The sequence below is a fragment of the Falco naumanni genome, chromosome 3 (genome assembly GCF_017639655.2).
Source record: "Falco naumanni isolate bFalNau1 chromosome 3, bFalNau1.pat, whole genome shotgun sequence".
Classification (NCBI taxonomy): domain Eukaryota; kingdom Metazoa; phylum Chordata; class Aves; order Falconiformes; family Falconidae; genus Falco; species Falco naumanni.
The window spans coordinates 67,089,345-67,106,490 of record NC_054056.1 but is presented as its reverse complement, the minus strand read 5'-3'; the positions used below and the strand labels follow the sequence as shown (position 1 = coordinate 67,106,490).

At 43.1% G+C, this 17,146-nt stretch overlaps 1 protein-coding gene across 4 annotated transcripts; it reads left to right on the top strand.

The window, feature by feature from the left end:
• Positions 1-1,045: 1,045 nt before the first annotated feature.
• AQP4 (aquaporin 4) lies at positions 1,046-14,107 on the top strand. Of its 4 annotated transcripts, none has more exons than XM_040588331.1 (5): positions 1,046-1,278; positions 5,550-5,964; positions 6,883-7,047; positions 7,417-7,497; positions 10,109-14,107. In XM_040588331.1, exons 1-5 carry the CDS (start codon positions 1,205-1,207, stop codon positions 10,385-10,387), a joined length of 1,014 nt encoding a protein of 337 aa, XP_040444265.1. In that variant the 5' UTR covers positions 1,046-1,204; the 3' UTR covers positions 10,388-14,107. The 4 variants fall into 4 exon arrangements, with proteins under 4 accessions (XP_040444265.1, XP_040444262.1, XP_040444261.1 ...); XM_040588327.1 differs by having other exon boundaries at positions 1,051-1,432; XM_040588328.1 differs by lacking the exon at positions 7,417-7,497 and having other exon boundaries at positions 1,048-1,432.
• Positions 14,108-17,146: the final 3,039 nt, after the last annotated feature.

The window sequence follows — 17,146 nt, the reverse complement described above, 5'->3', positions numbered from 1 at the left end:
CCTCTACACTAAGCTCAAAACGTAAGCAAATGAAGCGAAGCCTGAAAATGAGAAAGACAAACATCCAGCCAGCTGTTTTTCTTTTGCTAGCAAATTGTGAAAGTCTCTTGGTATCCTTTACAACATGGCTATAGGGGAAGAGCAGGCAAACATGAGAGAAACACCTACATTTGTACCTTATGATCACCTGCATTTACCATAAACTGTGATGGATAGTATTTAACACGTGGTCATTACTTTTTTTATTATTGTGTGTAAAAATGTGTCGAGGTCATCCAGAACAAATAGTGTTATACATTATACTTGCTTTTCACTGGTGTAAATTATTACCTACAAACCTCTAGCAGAAGCTAAAAGAGGACTTTCTGTCCAGGGTTTCCATGCCCAAAGCAGTCCTTCACATTTTGCACTGTTTCCTAATGGTCAGAAGGATTAGCTGGTACAGTGTGTCCCATACAGGCTGGCTGATCATCATGCCAAACTTTGATTCTTTCTCTGTTGCTACATGGATACACAGCAGTAGATGCAGTTTCTCTTGCATGCTGTTTTAACCTCGTTTGACACTTGGACACATCCCTTAAAATGTTTTCTACCTAACTTATGCGCAGGTTCTTGTATTGGATGCAAAGGTCTAAGTCAGTGGAGAAAAAGGATTCTCTAGACACTCTGTCCCATTTTCACCCATCTTCTCCAAGAGGCAGTTTCTACGCATTCCCTAATGAAGTAATTGTGCCTGGAAACATAGGCAACTTTGTTTTTTTCTTATTACATGAAGGGCTGTTTTTTTCATCGGATTGTTTTCGTGCTGTAGAGTCATCTGGTTCTTTCCAAGGTGAGGACCACCTAAGTTTCCTTAACAGCGTCACAATCTAATTTCAACAGTTCTTTTCAGTGGCCTCCATTGGCTTCCCACACTAGGCAAAACTTTGCTGAATTTAGCACTTCCAAGAAATAAAACCTCTTTGCCTCTTTCATAACCAGTAGCATCCTAGTAAGGGACTAGTAGGAATTTTTGGTGGATGAAGCTCCCCGGCTGTGGAGCCGCTCAGACTTTTTTTCCTTCCACAGTGCGTGGCAGAGAAGAAACGGAGAAACCGTTGGGTCCTCCCCATCGCTGCTGCTGCAGCGCAGTGGGCTCGCTTCGACCCTGGCTTCTTCTTTTAATAAGCAGCCGCGAACCCCCTGAATTAATCTGCATATTCACATGATCGCAAATGACCCGCGGCCGGGGCTCCGGCGGCAGTTCCCCGAGTCCCCTGCGGCCGGCCGGAGCAGCAGGTAGGGGACGGCGGGCGGGCGGGCGCTGGCCAGCCGCCGGGCCGGGAGCCGCGCCACCCCCCCCGCCCGCGCCCCCCGGCCCACCCCGGGCCGCGCCGCTCACCCGCGCCCGCCGGGCAGGCATGAGCGACGGAGCGGCCGCTCCGCGCCGCGGGTGAGTGCGCGGCGCTCCGCGGGGCGCGCAGGGAGGGGGCGGAGGGCAGGGAGGCGGCGTGGCGGGCAGGCAGGAGGGGGCAGCCCACCCGAACCGAGGGTGACTTTACGGGAAAGCCGCGGGGAGAGCGGAGGGGGGTGCGCGGCTGCGGCAGGGGCGCCCCTTTCCGCGCCCGCGGGGAACCCCCGGCTGTCCGGCCCGGCGAGGAGTCGCGCAGCCGGGTCGCTCGGCGGGGGGCTCGGGGGTGCTGCCTTTCCCCCACGTTTTGCACCGAGGGATGGCTGCCAAGGGCACCGGGCTCCCCCTCCCCGGAGGCGCTACCGCAGCCTTTCGGTCGTCCTTGCGTTCGAACACGCGAGGTGCAAAGGGGGGGGGGGGGGGGGGGGGGGGGTGGGGTGCAGCGGGCTGCAAACCCCTCTCCTCGTCCGCACCCTAAAACGTCGTTTTATTCGCCACTTGCGGTCCTGCGACGAGAGACGTGCGTGCAGAAAGCCCAGCTCCCGCACAGCCCCCGGGCTGCGGCACCGCACTCCCAACCTCCGCCCCCCACCCCCTGCAGATCCACCCGTGTCAGTCCCTCATTCAACAGCGCCGTGGAAAATGAGGCGAAGCGGTGACAAGCAAGCCCTGCCGCCGTGCACTGGGCTCGCAATGACAGCCTGTCGCCCTGCTCCCCCCACGCTGGCAAGCGGGTGCCCGACGTCCATTTGAGCTCCAGCCCGCGGTGCCGGCGCAGGTCGGAGCTACGTGAGCTTGCTGCGGAGATGCCGCTGTAAATAGCCGCCGCACGCACGAAACTTGTGTGTGACAGTAGTGTCGTGTGGAGTGGCTGGCTGCAAGCCCGCATCCAGGCCGTTTGCTCTGCTCCTTGAAATGATAGTAGTTAGAAAAGGAAGGATTTTAAAAATACCGTTTGATTTTTGCACTGGAAGCCTTTGTTACTGTTTACTTTGTCACGGCTTTGAAGCCATAACCTTGCCTGCAGCCCTGATGGCAACACGACCTGTAAAAACCCACCTTACATCCTAGCAGACACAGTCAACTCTATAATGCGTAGTCCAGACCAGCGAATTCCAAGCATGACCACAGTTCAAATTTATGTTGACCATAACATGAAAGTGTCTTTCTATTTTTCTGTTGTGTTTTGTATTTATCTGAAGCAACCACAATCAACAACCCCTCCAAAAAATTGTTTTGCAACTTTGATGGCCAATCTTAGTTGCTGGGAAGTCCCAGTTTTGGTTGCAGACCTGGCACAGACATCACTGTCTCATCTCAAGCCTTCAAATTAAATGCATGCTGAAAAAATAATGGATGTTGGAGATGGTGTTGATTTCTAAGTTGCAGATAGCCTTTGGATTTAAATGAAAACCTGTACTCAGGGCTCAAACACAGTATTGAGCTTGTGTTAGAGGATTTTACAGTGGAGAAGGTGGTGTGCAGTTTGAAAGAAAAATTTGGCCATGACAGCTAGGTATTTTGCTGGATGTTGAAATCATAGAAAAATAGGCTGCTTCAGAGAAACATGTATGCATTAAAAATAGACGTGTAGATCATTAACTATCAAAGTATGGCTGACTATATGTATAGTTCTAATATTTTGATTTTTTTCCACGTAGTGTGCTGTTTTAGACCAACAGAAACTTTATGTTGATAAGCAAGCTTCTCTGAGTTATGCTTTCGGCTTGCATGCAGCATTTTTGCATTTTCAGGGCTGTAAATAATATTGACTGAACTGATGGGATGTGCTCTCAGCTGGAGAAGCAGTACGAGATCTGCCTTTCATAAGTGGTAGCAGCCTCCTTCTAGACAAGCCCAGCAGCAGTTCAGTAGAAGGTGTGATCTCCTGGATCCTCATCTCCCTCTTGTACTTACATTCACTCTTAATGTGTTCTTTCAAGATGTTCCACAGCTAGAGGGAAGCTAAGTGCACGATTTTGATACCAAATACAAACACCCTTTTCTGCTCACTTCTGCAGGATGAAGGAATGTAATTAATTTGGAGATCTCACTGTTCTCTGCATACAGAAAGAGGTGGTCAGGGACACTCAGACATAGGAGTGACCATAGGTCTCTCCCATGCTCCAGAAACCTACATTCCCCCCATAGTGCCCTTGGTGGTTGGAAATTTTGCAGAAGTGTGGAATATAACACCAGGGCTTGCATTTTGCTTAGCAAGCAAAAAATCAGGGAAATCCAGGTTGCATCCCAACTGAGATGGGGGTGAAAGGGTGGATGAGTGCTGCTTCCCTTACCTGTGCACGCAGGTTTCTTTTCCATGGGCTCCAGGATATGCTTCATTCCTGTATGAAATGTCACCTGGGACATGCCCTGTGAAAACGAGCTTTTCTCAGGCCACTAAAATGAATTATTAGTGAGGAAATAGTAAGGGCCAGAGGTAAGCCTTTAGGTTTCAGTGAGAATCTGGGCATAGGGTTCAAAGGTAAGGATGACCGAATACCTGTGAGCTTCAGTGTTGGGCGAGGCAATGATTTTGGAGCCATTTTGAACAAAAAGTCTCATCTAGATAGTCATTAACTGACTGTTAATATCAGATCTTACAAAAACATCTTTCTGTTTGTCTCGAGTCCGACCCAAAATCAGAAGATTTTGGAGATGAGTTTATTCTCTTTTGAGTTCTGGCTTCGGTTCTTCTCCAGCAGAGCAAGTCCCACTCATGCCTCTCGGATCACTTCACAAACACTTTTTAACAGCCATTTGCAGGAGATAATGTAATTCTTGCTCTCATTTGAGAGTCTAGAGAACTGACATAGAGTTCAAATGACCTATCCAAAATACACAGTAAATTAGCATAAGAAATGAGACAAGGAAACAAATTATTTGCTCTAGTCACAGGATTAAATTGCCTTTCCCTAACTCACTGCAACTGTTAAGAAATTCATGGACCATTCCTCTTGCAATAACTTGAAAAGGGCGGACATGCCTTTTATGCTTCTTTCTGATGTGACATTAAATATGCATTGTAGCTCAGTTACCTTAGATAACTGAGCATAAATTCATCCGTCTTCCACTTGAAATTCTGTTCCCAAATGTAGCAGCTGAATATTCTTTCTTTTGTTTTCTACTTTTTGGAGGGGTTGGAGGTTTTTTGCTTTTGTTTTTAGAGAAGAATCTTGTTAGCATTCCTTAGAAACTCATTAAAATGCTTCCCTTTTGGCTTATTCTCCTAATTTATTAATATCACAAATAACTTTTCTTTGGTGACCCACTTTCATAGGTATCTGAACATCTAGCAAAATTGTAACTCGTCAGGAAGGCAGTGTAGACTAATAAATACACTCTCCAGACAGAGAAGAAAATCAAGACATTTCTTTCTGTGCCACACAGTTCTACACACCACACATACAGAAATATTGCTCTATTCCACAGCTTACTCAGCACCCTTAGCCCAAAAGAAAGTGCTTTATTGATTGAGTGATGGATTTAAAGTTCAGAATTTAGGATTGCATCTATTCTTCTGGCTGAATTCAATTTTTACTCTACATCCACAGTGAAGAAACTGCTCTTTGCATAAATATAAGTTGAAATATGGGTTTGTGTGAGCGTTCAAACAAACAGACCTTCTCTTACACCTCCCAGGACAACCTCCTAACACTACACTGTTATCAAAACCATTAGGGCTTGACTAAGATACTGCTTTTTATTGAATTATCAAATTTGTTTTGTTGAAAAGTACAGATTTGCTTAGAAAAAGAGGATACCCACAGATTTAATGAATGTGATGGTCAACAGGCCACTGTATGTTGAAGGGATGTACAGACTCTAAGTCAGGCAGATGTCAGCTGGTATAGAAGAATACGCTTATTTTCATACTCACTTCAGAAGATACAGAGTTGCTTTCTGTGACCTGAAGCTATACAGACAGACTTATCGCAAGGGGTCGTTAATTACCCCCTGTCCTACAGGCACTCAAAACACTGGTTATGTTTTAAGGACAGTCTGCTCTGAAAGCGCAGTCTGTGGTCGTCCCAGCCTGAGGATACTCAGCATTGCCGCCTTCTCTCTGTCTGGATAGTCTGCTGGATAGCAACCCCCAACAGGAGAGCGTAAGGCTTACTTGGTGACTTCTCTTATGAGGCTTTGTTTTTCTTTCCAGTAAGTGTGGACGTCTGTGTAAGTGTGAGAGCATCATGGTAGCGTTCAAAGGAGTCTGGACTCAGCCCTTCTGGAAAGCTGTTTCAGCAGAATTTTTGGCCATGCTCATTTTTGTACTCCTCAGCCTGGGCTCCACAATCAACTGGGGTGGAGCAGAGAAGCCCCTGCCTGTAGACATGGTGCTTATCTCCCTCTGCTTTGGACTCAGCATTGCAACCATGGTGCAGTGCTTTGGACACATCAGCGGAGGCCACATTAACCCTGCTGTGACCGTGGCAATGGTCTGCACAAGGAAGATCAGCCTCGCCAAGTCTGTCTTCTACATTCTTGCGCAGTGCCTGGGAGCCATCGTGGGCGCAGGCATCCTTTACCTCGTCACACCACCGAGCGTCGTAGGAGGCCTGGGAGTCACTGCGGTAATCGCTTCTCCTCCAGCTCTTCAACTAGACTTAGAGCCTAAGAACATACAATCAGTGTCACGCAGCATAAAGAGAGCTCAAGTAGAGATTTCGGGAGCTTGCTGGTTTATTTACAACATCTAGACAGGGCTTAAAGCTCTCTTTAGGATAGGTTTATGCAGTGTAATATCTAAAGCTGTTCTTTTTATAGAAGTTCTCTTTCCTAGAACTTCCCCAAATCTGATGACAGCAGGTAATGTTAATTTACATACAAAATTTAAATAATAGATGCGTGAAATGCCATTTTGATATGGGCTGGGGAGGGGGAAATTAATTCTATGCCATTATGGTGGGGGCTGAGAAAACATCAACTTAAAATGACATACTTTTGAAATAGATTGTGGCTTAGATTTCAGCTTTGTTCTAAACTAATAAGGAACGCCATCAGTTAGCCCTGTTGCAGGACTTATTATAAATGCACTTGAGCCGCACACTGCTTAATTTTTAATTGAAATTTAAATTAATTAAGTCAGGGCTAATTAATGAATTTATAATTGAATAGTAAATTACAGTGCTCCCAAGAAAAAAAATGGTGAAGGGGAAGTGCAGCATTTGCAAATCCCTGTGTAAAAATAAACTATACTTCTGCAGTCTAACTTTGAAGTTCTTGTTGGGTGTTACTGTTAAGCCTTCTGTTCTCAGTCCAGCAGTAATTTTCCATGGCTCTCAAAATAATAAAAAAAAATTAAAATTAAAAAAAAAAAAGGAGGAGAAAAGTGTGGGAGGGGAATCTGTACCTCTAAAAGTTCATTGTTGCTTTTCACTCTGTACCATTTAAAAATAACTGTCATTGAAATACAATTAATGTCTGTGGTGGCTTTCTGATTTACGAAATCACCTTTTCTTCATTTCCGGTGTTTCTTTCCCTTCTTCCAGGTACACGGAGATCTTTCCGCTGGCCATGGACTCCTGGTGGAGTTGATAATTACATTCCAGCTGGTTTTTACTATTTTTGCCAGCTGTGATTCAAAACGAAGTGATGTCACTGGTTCAGTAGCTTTAGCAATTGGATTTTCTGTTGCAATTGGGCATTTATTTGCTGTAAGTTAATGGCTTCTCCTTAAAAAATAGACCCCCTTTCCCTTTATGACTACTTAAGAAGTAAATGGAAACTTCTGTGGCCTTTATAGCTGCTATAGCTGTATAGCTGCTATATTCTGCACGGATCCACACCAAAAACCTTTGGAGTAGCAGGAGGGTCCCCTTGGGTAGGGTGTTGCATGAGAACTTTTCTGCCTGTTTACATGATGACTTTGTTAATTTTGTGGTAAGACTCAGGAGAGTGACAATACCTGCTGTCAAGATGAGAAGCCACACAAACCCAGGGTGTCCCATAGTACAAGGACTAACAGAAATTGATTAACTACCTTCAAGACTTTAATAACAGGTAACATTTTGTCTCTGCCTTAGATCAATTACACTGGTGCCAGTATGAACCCTGCTCGATCATTTGGACCTGCTGTCATCATGGGGAGATGGGAAAACCAATGGGTAACTCTGCCTTCATGAGTCCTTCACCATAGCGACAAACAGCTATCAGGATTTTTCATGCATCATTTGCTTTTAGTTATTTATCCCAGTATGTCCCGTAGAGACCATCACTGAGGAAGGCAGGTGCTGACCTGCCACAGGCTTAGGTATAGTTACACTCCTCGCCTAGGACTGTGGTGCAGTACACAGCACATTGGAATAGCGTCTTGCTATTCGGGGGCTGTTTTGCGGAGGTAGTAGCTGGGGTAGAAAGAAAACCATACAAAAAGTTCAAAACCAAAAAAAAAAAAAAAAAAAAAAAAAGCAATCCAGTGAGACTGAAAGAATTGAACTGCTAGAAAGAAAAATCCTCCGAGGCAGATTGCAACCCCCCCGGTCATGCTGGTGAGAAGTTATGGAAGTAATTCTGTCAGCTTCACGTTTCACCTGGTTCTGCAGCAAACTGGGGCAGACAGAGAAAATGAGAGCAGGGACCCTCTGTGATCTGGTTCCCCGGGGAGGTTTCCTGCCTCGGTGAATGCCCGGAGTGAGAGATGAAGGGGTTGCAGTCTGGTCTTTGTAGACCAGACCAGATGTTACCTGCTTCAATTTGAAAGCGTCAGCTTAACTAGGAGTATTTGCACAGGAAACAATTTGATAAACAGGTTGTGAATGATGCAGTGATTTTCTATAGCATCCCATTATTAAACTTATTAAAAAGCAATTCACATTTTATAAGGGAGAGATGGATTGCAGCGCAGCCTCACCTAATTATAGACAGGGAAAGCACTTCTAGGGACACTTTCAATGCTAACTGTAAGAGCTGCATATTACAGTGCATTTAAGGATTTTCTTGATTTTTAAAGTATGAAGCCCACATTGCTCCCACTGCAGCTAATAACAGAAATAGCATTGTCTTCAGGCCCTAAGGCTGCAATTCTGCAAACATGATACCATGTGTAACTTTGTTCCCAAGTGTTACCCTACTGAGGAAGATTTACCCAGTTGTCAGTGAATGGCTGTTCATACGAAAAACTGCTGTAGTTTTTCACAAGATTAATTATCCATACTTTGAAGGAGCCTAGAACTTATAACTGAAGCTGTAAACAATAAACAGATGTACCATGGAGAAACTTGTAGGAGAAGCTTAACTACTGTCCCAGTTGCTTGGAAAGATGGCCTTTTCTTTTCCTCCAGAGCAGTGACATTGGCATGCCATTGACAGAAGCCTGTGGGCTTCTGCACCTACTAATGTTACTGATCTGCTGCATGTCATGCTGAAATAAATAGGTACCCTACAAAGTTGTGTGTGTTGGTTGTATGTACTTACTCAAATTGGATAATCAGGTAGGTGACTGCCTGTTAGATTCTGTGGGATCAGAACCCAAATTTGGATGATTTTGGAAATGTGAGTCTGAAATACTGCAGTAGTATTTGTCTATACACTAGGAAAGATTCTGTTTCCTTAAAAGTTCAGTGTCACCCTGGGTGAAAATGCAGAAAGAAAATCAGTTTTCTACATTGGTGTTGATTTCGTGCACCATCTAGCAAACAGTCTATGTATGTTGTCTAAGGTTGGCAACAAGAGATGAAAATTTAGAGGAGGCCTCTTGGAGAGAGATAGATCAGTAAAACTTGACAAAACTATTTCCTTTGAAGATGTGTGCCTGCTTCTTAATCATCTTACCCCTGCTAGTTTAAAACGAAAGCTATGCCAGAGCAACTATATATTGTATTTGCCTACAGAGCTCTATTTGACAAGTCATACATGACTCTACCAGGATCTTTTATGTCTCAAGAAATGCTATAGCTATGGTTGATCCAAATAAGGATGATGAAGAACCTCTACTTTTGTCTTATAGACCAAGTTTTTTAAAAAATAAGTTAAATCTTCAAATCTTCCATAAAGTGGGGGCAAAAGCTGCTTTCTAGTATCAGGAGGAGGTCGGGCAGCCAGAGAGGATGCCTGCATGTCTGTCGATGGAAGGTGTCCATAGCTTCGCTGCTGCTCTGCCAGTCTGCCCCAGAACATTGTAGACTGAAATCTTTTTCAGGCATCAGGGAAATAGTAACTGTACCTCACTGACATGTCAACATAGGTCCCTCTTCAACGCTGCTCCACGGGGTCCTGGTGATTCCCTAAATACTGGCATGAGAGGAGATTTTAGGGAAAAGACACACCTATGGATGCAAGGTGGTTTAGGTGACTGGATTCGGGGTGACTATTTTTGAAGGGGATGAAATATATGTGAGAGAGACTGGGAGGAGGCAAAAAGAAAAAAAAAGCAACCTAGGACTGATGCCATTAACTACCTAAGAGGCTGCCTTTTGACCTATTTCATATGTGATTTTTAGAGCAGTCACTTAACTGCTGAGCTCCAGGTCACCTTCTGTGAAACCTACAGCAGTTACACTTCTCTGCCTCCTAAACTGGTATGATGGCATATTTCATCCCCGTTCATGAAAGCCATGTGGCCTTGCATTTCTGGAGAGTTGGTTCTAACAATTGGGCCAGGGCATTTTGCAGAAACTTTTCTGGGTAAGTCTGTAGTGGTATGCTTTTCTCTGAGACCCTGGCTTGTTTATTTGCTCCAGAGCTTAACACCTGTCTTTTTTTCACCTCTTTTTGCAGGTATATTGGGTGGGACCAATAATAGGAGCAGTCCTTGCTGGTGCTCTTTATGAGTATGTCTATTGCCCAGACGTTGAACTCAAACGCCGTTTTAAAGATGTCTTCAGTAAGGCTACGCAGCCGTCCAAAGGGAAGTACATTGAGGTGGACGATAACAGGAGCCACGTGGAGACCGATGACCTGATCCTGAAATCTGGCATAGTTCATGTGATTGATATCGACAGGGGTGAGGACAAGAAGGGAAGAGATCCATCCAGCGAGGTGTTGTCTTCTGTATGACTAGCAAGAAGCACTGAAAGCAGAGAGCAGCCTGCTAGCACATCCACAGATATCCTTCCACCTATTAAAGAAACAGATCTCCTCTAGGCTGAGCATCTACCATTTCTTAAAAGGTATGGTGTGGGAAGCTGCATGGTAGCGGTGTCACCAAACCATACACCTGCTCAGTTGAAAGATTAGGACTTTGCTATAATTAGGATTCCCTGTCTATTATTCCAAATTAAGCGCTGGTCCTAGTATTTTCCTTTCCTTCTTTCTGGTGCAACCCTGAAGTCCAAAAGAGATGAAAGCGTTCTCCTTCAATAAATCAGTCAATAATGAGATAGAGATGTTTAACATTCAGTTTGACAGTTAAGACATATCGGGAAATGCCTATAGACATGAAGACCTACTTATCAGATTGTTCTTCTGACACTTAATTGGCTGTTGTCAGCTCCAGTTAGAACATCTTATCCATTTAGTGTCCTCTGCGAGGTTCAGGAAGAGCACCAACAGTATTTAAGAGTTTTATCCACAGTCAAGCAAAGGAGTATGTTTTTAATCGTGTACATCACTATTGCCTTTCAAACTACCTCTGAAAACCTGATACTTTAGTAGGTTAAAAAAAGTAAGAACTCTACCAACCCATCAAATTTCACTTATGTGATTTGCAGTATAAATATACTACCTTCACCCCTCCCCAAGAGTAAACACCGTAAATTGAATGTTGAAGTCTACTGTAATAATGCTGCAAAGCATTTGACCGTACTTCGTGGTCCCTTTTGTCATTGTCTATCTGGTGAAACATTCTCCTGGGGTTTGACTATTGACCATTTAGTGTTAGCAGACTCTCAAGTTGTACAAAGGATATAAAGGCTCTCCTGTTACTCAATAACTCAAGAGATATCAGAAGACAAGAAGGCATATCTGTTTTCAGTGCACTTGTTCAAATACACATCTCTGTGCTAATTTATGTAAACTAAATCTTAAATTACTTACCTACTTTCTTACAAGATGGTTGGAGATATGGGGTTTTTAATTTATTAGTAATGTAGAAGGTTTTTAACATTTAGCTGTATTGAAACACTGGTTGGGAAATATTTTTTTATAATGGATGATAAAAAAATGACTGCTTCTGGCTTTTTGCTGTAACTGATGCCTATTTGAATGGGATCCATGATTGTTCCAGTGTTCATATAGTCTTAATTACACCTCTGGCAAAGGTTTCTTTATCTGTTGTTAGGAAAACATGCAAGCACTTGCAGGGTATTTAGGGAGAAGGGGACATGAGATATGTGCAGTAATGAGTCTTTCCCTCATAGAAGTATTTTGACAGACATAATCACCCTAGAAGAACATTTCTGAAAAGCTGTTACTGACTTACTGCTTTTGTTTCTGATCAGTGGCTTTGAGTTTTACAATATGCAGCTGCAGAGCAGTCAGGAGCATGGTATTATTACTGTAATTATGTAGTTTTTATTTTGAAATTGAAAAGCTACTCCTGCCTATTTAGCAATAAGTGGGGAAAAAAAGCATTACTCCTGACTGTGGACTGTAATAGCCTTGTCTGTTCTTTGACACTCTACATGCAATCTTTATTACAGGGAATTAGATGTTTCTAATGAGATAATAAACCACTGCTACCCTCAAATCTGTGCACTGTGATCCAAGGGCTATTCTACTATCCCAACTTGCAGCACTGTATAGTCCCAGCAAGCCCTGCCATACTCATTTTCCAAGTTTCACTTTTCCTCTCTTAAAGCCTGTTAGTGTGGCACAAGTTCCCTGTATTGAGCGTGAGATTCATGACTCCCTCATGCATTTGCAGCTGGGCCGTGATCTCTCCCTTATTCCACCCAGGCACAGAATGTAGCACACGCAGGTGCAGGACAGGGCTTCCTTGGGTGACCCAACGACAGCCCCACTCTGATGCATGAGCCCTCCTGCCAGACACGCTTCCCATCACATACCTGTTGCAGCATCACAGCAGGGGCTGCCTGTTAGGTCTGATAGAATGGCTGATGTTTGTCCTTAGCTGTGCCTCCGTGCAGTGACGGCATCAAGGTTCAAGGGTGTCAGCATGGGTAGGGACCTGCAAGGGACAAGGTAAAATTGCCCATAAGAGCTCCTTCCTGCAGCAAGGACTAAATCTGCTGGGGAAGGGCAACACAGGTGTGGTGTTTAGACCCCTGACTATCTCTGCTCAGATGGGTAAATACCTTGCTAAATAGGTTCAATGAGAAGGATCAAAACTTGTGGGGGTATTTTTGGCCTAGGCATTTGTTCTGGCTTTTTTATTTCTTGTTCTTTCTTTTCCTTTTTTTTTCTTTTTTTTTTTCTTCAGATTCTGCATTTGTTAAAGGGACACTTTCATTAAACCTTTTGCATGGCTTAAACAGATAAAGTAAAGAGAAATACATATAGCAGTGGTGGATTTTTAAGCAAAGGTTTGCATTTTTATATTTAAAGACAGTCCTTAGAAGCTCTTAATTTGTGAATTTTGCATGGTACTGTGTTATTTAAATAAGAAGCTGTGATTTGTTTTATGCTTAAGAGTCCTTTACACAAATGGCTTGATGTGTATTTTCCTCACTCAGCCTGATTCTGCTGCTGAGGTGAGCATAGCGTGAGCACAGCACCACTCACCTCACTTAGGAGGATCTTTTTCCTTGAAACACTCTGTATTAATGAAGAGTGGCAAAACCTCAGAATCAGTCCCAGGAGAACTTGTTGCTCAGAGAGTATCGGAGATAAGATACTGAGGCATCTGAAACAATTAGGGAAAAGAAGAGAAGGTAAAATAGAGATCACTAGACATTAAAGGATGTTTCCATGCCACTGGCCATTGGTCAGAAAAAGCAAGGTCTACTTCTGCTCCCACAGAACAAGACTCGTGGGGGAGTTTGTTATTGACTGCAATGGAAACGATCCCGAGCTTTTTTGGGGCCTGATGGCTTCTCTCATGGACTTCAACTGTGTTTTTTCAAAAATCAAGAGCCTTTCAGCAAGACACTTAATTCTGGAAGGAGACATGTTCAACTTGAAATTTATTGACCCACTCTAAAGTAAACCTTTAGGAGTAGCCATCATCACACCCTGCCCCACCACGAGAGATCACCATTCATGTAAGGGAATGTTTTTCTTCAGTATCGCTTAGGATCTGATTTAGCTTTGACATGTAGCGGTATGTGCTTCTCTAAGTTGTTTTGCAGTGGTATCATCGCTGTACAATAGCCACGTTTGGTTAAATAATAGACTTTGTCATGGATTGGAAATATTTGTGCTTTAATATGATTTTAAAATATGTATTTTAATACTGTTTGAGTGGCATTTATGTCCTAAAGATCTTCAGATCTAAACAGTACCTCATAACATAACTTGGTGTCCTCGTAAAGTGTTTTTTGGTTGGGGTGGGAAATGGTAAATGTCCTTTGTTTATGACAGTGGATGGAGATCACAGGAAGTCTGCCAGGCATGTCGTCATTCCAGGGTCCTAAAAAACACAGATGAGTCTTGCACTCCTCCATGAAGGCACAATTGTTTCCAGTTCTGTATCTGTACCTTAACAAACATATTCAAAGTAGTTAATTCCTGGATTTCAGAAAAGAAAGGATGGAAGCTAAGGGTGGTTACACTGAGGCACACAAATACCTTTCGAGTTGCAGGAATGCTGAGGAGTTTGTCACCCAGATTCTGACTATTCTCAGGAGGGAAAAAAAAAAAGAAAAAAGAAAAAAGAAACCCTCCAGCATTTGAGTTTTCGTCAGAACCCTTCTCCTGTTGAATTATTTGGGAGCTGTATCTTTCATTCGTTCCGTGGAAGCAGGAGTGAGAGCCATCTTATGCAGTGTGTAGGCTTATCAGGTGTATATGCATATGAGCTTTTCAAAAATATGTTTTTTTTCTGATTGTTACTAATTGCCACAGTATCTGCTTGGAAAGCTAGATGGCCTTCAAATTTCTACCTTTCTAGTTCTTGGTAGCAGAGCAGTTTCTGCTGTGCTCTACAATATTTTATCTGCAGTCTGTGTTACACATTTACACTATCCAATACTTTAATCTAAATATAATATCTGAGAATTTACATTGTGAACCTTTTTTTCCAAGGTGAGAGATGAAAACACCATGCACAAGTTTTTTGTATCTCAAATCAACCTGTGTATGTGAGTTTCTCAAGGACTTACTAAATAGACAAGATGCATATATAGACTGAACTACTTGTTACCCACTTACATGATCTAAATCACACTGTTGCAGTCTGTAATTTAGGACAAATGAGGTAAAGCAAACTACGTACACGGATTTTTCCACAAGACTGCTTATTGTTGAAATGTTAGTCACCATGATAACAGAAATAATGTTATAGGACTTAAAATTTGCATATGTAGCTTTTGGAATAATCTACTGAAAAATACACAATTATCTGGTTCCCACTTGTATTCTACTGTATCTCACACTACTGTTGCAAATAAATTATCTGTTGAAAAAAATGCATCATGTCGTTGCTGAATATGTTTAATGATCCTAAAGTTTAGGACTGAAATGCAGGGAAAAAATGCAATCCCAGCTAGCCTGTCTAAGAGGAGTCTGGAAAAGTTTGCAACTGAGAATGAATGATTTACTGTGGTAAAATACTCATCAACAAAGAGAGGTGGTTGTGAAAGACATAATATTTTTATCAACACAAGTTAAAGCACTTAGAGCAAAAATTACGCTGGTATTTGTATATCACCCGATCTGCCAGATGGTTTTAAAACTTATAGGACTAGTGGAGAGCTACGGTTTTGGAAAGTGATAGAAATGGTACTGGCAGTTCATCCCCCTTCCACTGAAGCAAGGCTTGTGAGATCAAGCTCCCATGAGGAGCATCAGCAAAGGAAATGGGGTCCTGTTAGCAATTACATTTCTGGTTGTCTCGCTCCTTGCTTGGAATGCAAAGTTTAGCTCCTAAGACATGTATGACATTCATGAAGGTAAATTAGGATCGTGAAAATGATTAATGTGAAAACCCATCACCTGGGATAGCATCTAATCAGCAGGAAGGGCTGAGAGCAGACTTGTACCTGAAACTCACCCCTCACAGTGGTTCGGCTTTTGCCTTCAGCTTCTTCATATCCAAGCTCCAGAGACACCTCTTTCAAGAGGCTGGGGTGGGGGGTGGGGGGGCTGTCTGTGTGCGTGGCATATAATTTACAACACAGATGATCTGTACCTTACTGAAACAGGTTCCCAAGGGAATTTAGGCAGAACTAATAAAGTTATGTGGGGGGCACAATCACATAAGGCAGGAGCCACTTTGACATTTTGAGACGCTCACAAACAGGAATCTAGGTGCCTGGAGATTTATAAAGGCAAACAAGTAGTGATGTCGCTGTCTGCAGGGTTAAGATGAAGAAGGGTTCTGGGAAGAACAGGAAAGCAACAGTGCAGGCAAGGGAGATCTTTGTAATGTACCTCTTACGCAGTGGTTTCTGGACTGTGGTATCACTTGTGGCATTAAAATGTGGTCCCTGTTGTATGAAGACATGCATGTAGGCTTGTGGATCACATCTCAGCCATGGAATGGGAGACACTGAGCCGTACTGAGTGAGTGATGCCTTACTCTAAGCTTCAGTGGCGACACTGGCTTCAGCAGTGACGACTACAAACAGCAACTGTGGCCCAGTCATCTGCTTAAAAAGAGAACTTCAGAGTGTAGATATTCCCAATATCGGCTTCCTTTTAAATTCTCCTTTAGCTTTAGACTCCTTTATCTGTTGGAGATTGTGGGGTACTGCAAACATTATAAGCTGCTTTATTTATATCAGACTGATAACTGTTATCTTGGCTATTAATTTCTTTTGACCTTTGTTGCCTCATTAGAAAAGTAGTCCTTATAAGCACAATGACTGTGGCATAATCTAGCTAAAAAAAACTATCACGAGTTTCTTTCAAAAGGTGAAAGGAGCTTATATATTTTTTCTCTCACCTTGCCTTGTGTGGTGGGGAAAGGCAGAGGCTTTCTGCAGGTGTGCCTGGCAAACAGAGTTCCCAACCATTTCTCTCCGCTCACACACAGCAATGACCTTCCTATGATTTTTCACCCCCACTTTCCTTTTGATATGAATCTTCATTAAAAGCCCTGGAATTAAAAATATGTCTAAAATTTCATACTAATAGACTTGATGTGATGATGCACACACCGTATCTGAAAGACGCACAGAGACGCACAACTTTGCACAGCCATTGGATTTATTCCTTTCCAGCAGTGGACAAGATCAGTGGGTAAAACCACAGGAGATCAACTGCCATTTGAGACTGCTGCATGTCCCACTGGGATCCTAATGACTTGGTCATTTATTTCCACTTATTTCTAAGCCATATGGCTTTCAGCTTGAAAAGGGGTCACGGCTATCTCCTACTGCCATGGAGGGTTCTGCTGCTCTTCCTCCCAAGGTTCATTTGCCATAAGGCTTTATTCTCCACACTCAAACCATTTGAAAATTTATTACCTTACACATTTTGGAACCTTCTAGCATGAGAAATGTTTTACCATTATCCCACTCTACCTTAGGGTTTATTTTACCTTACCATTTATTCTGCGGGGATTGTTGCTTTACTTTGGAACAGCAAATCTCAGGGCATTGAAGATTCATTCATTTTTTCTCAAAATATTCCTTTGATCATTCCAGTGATATATCCAATATTCTGTTCCATCGCTTATTTCCATTTGCATGGTATGTCAGTGCCTAGCTGCCTAGTGGTCCTATCTTCAGACAGAAATGCTTGAGACAGGAATGC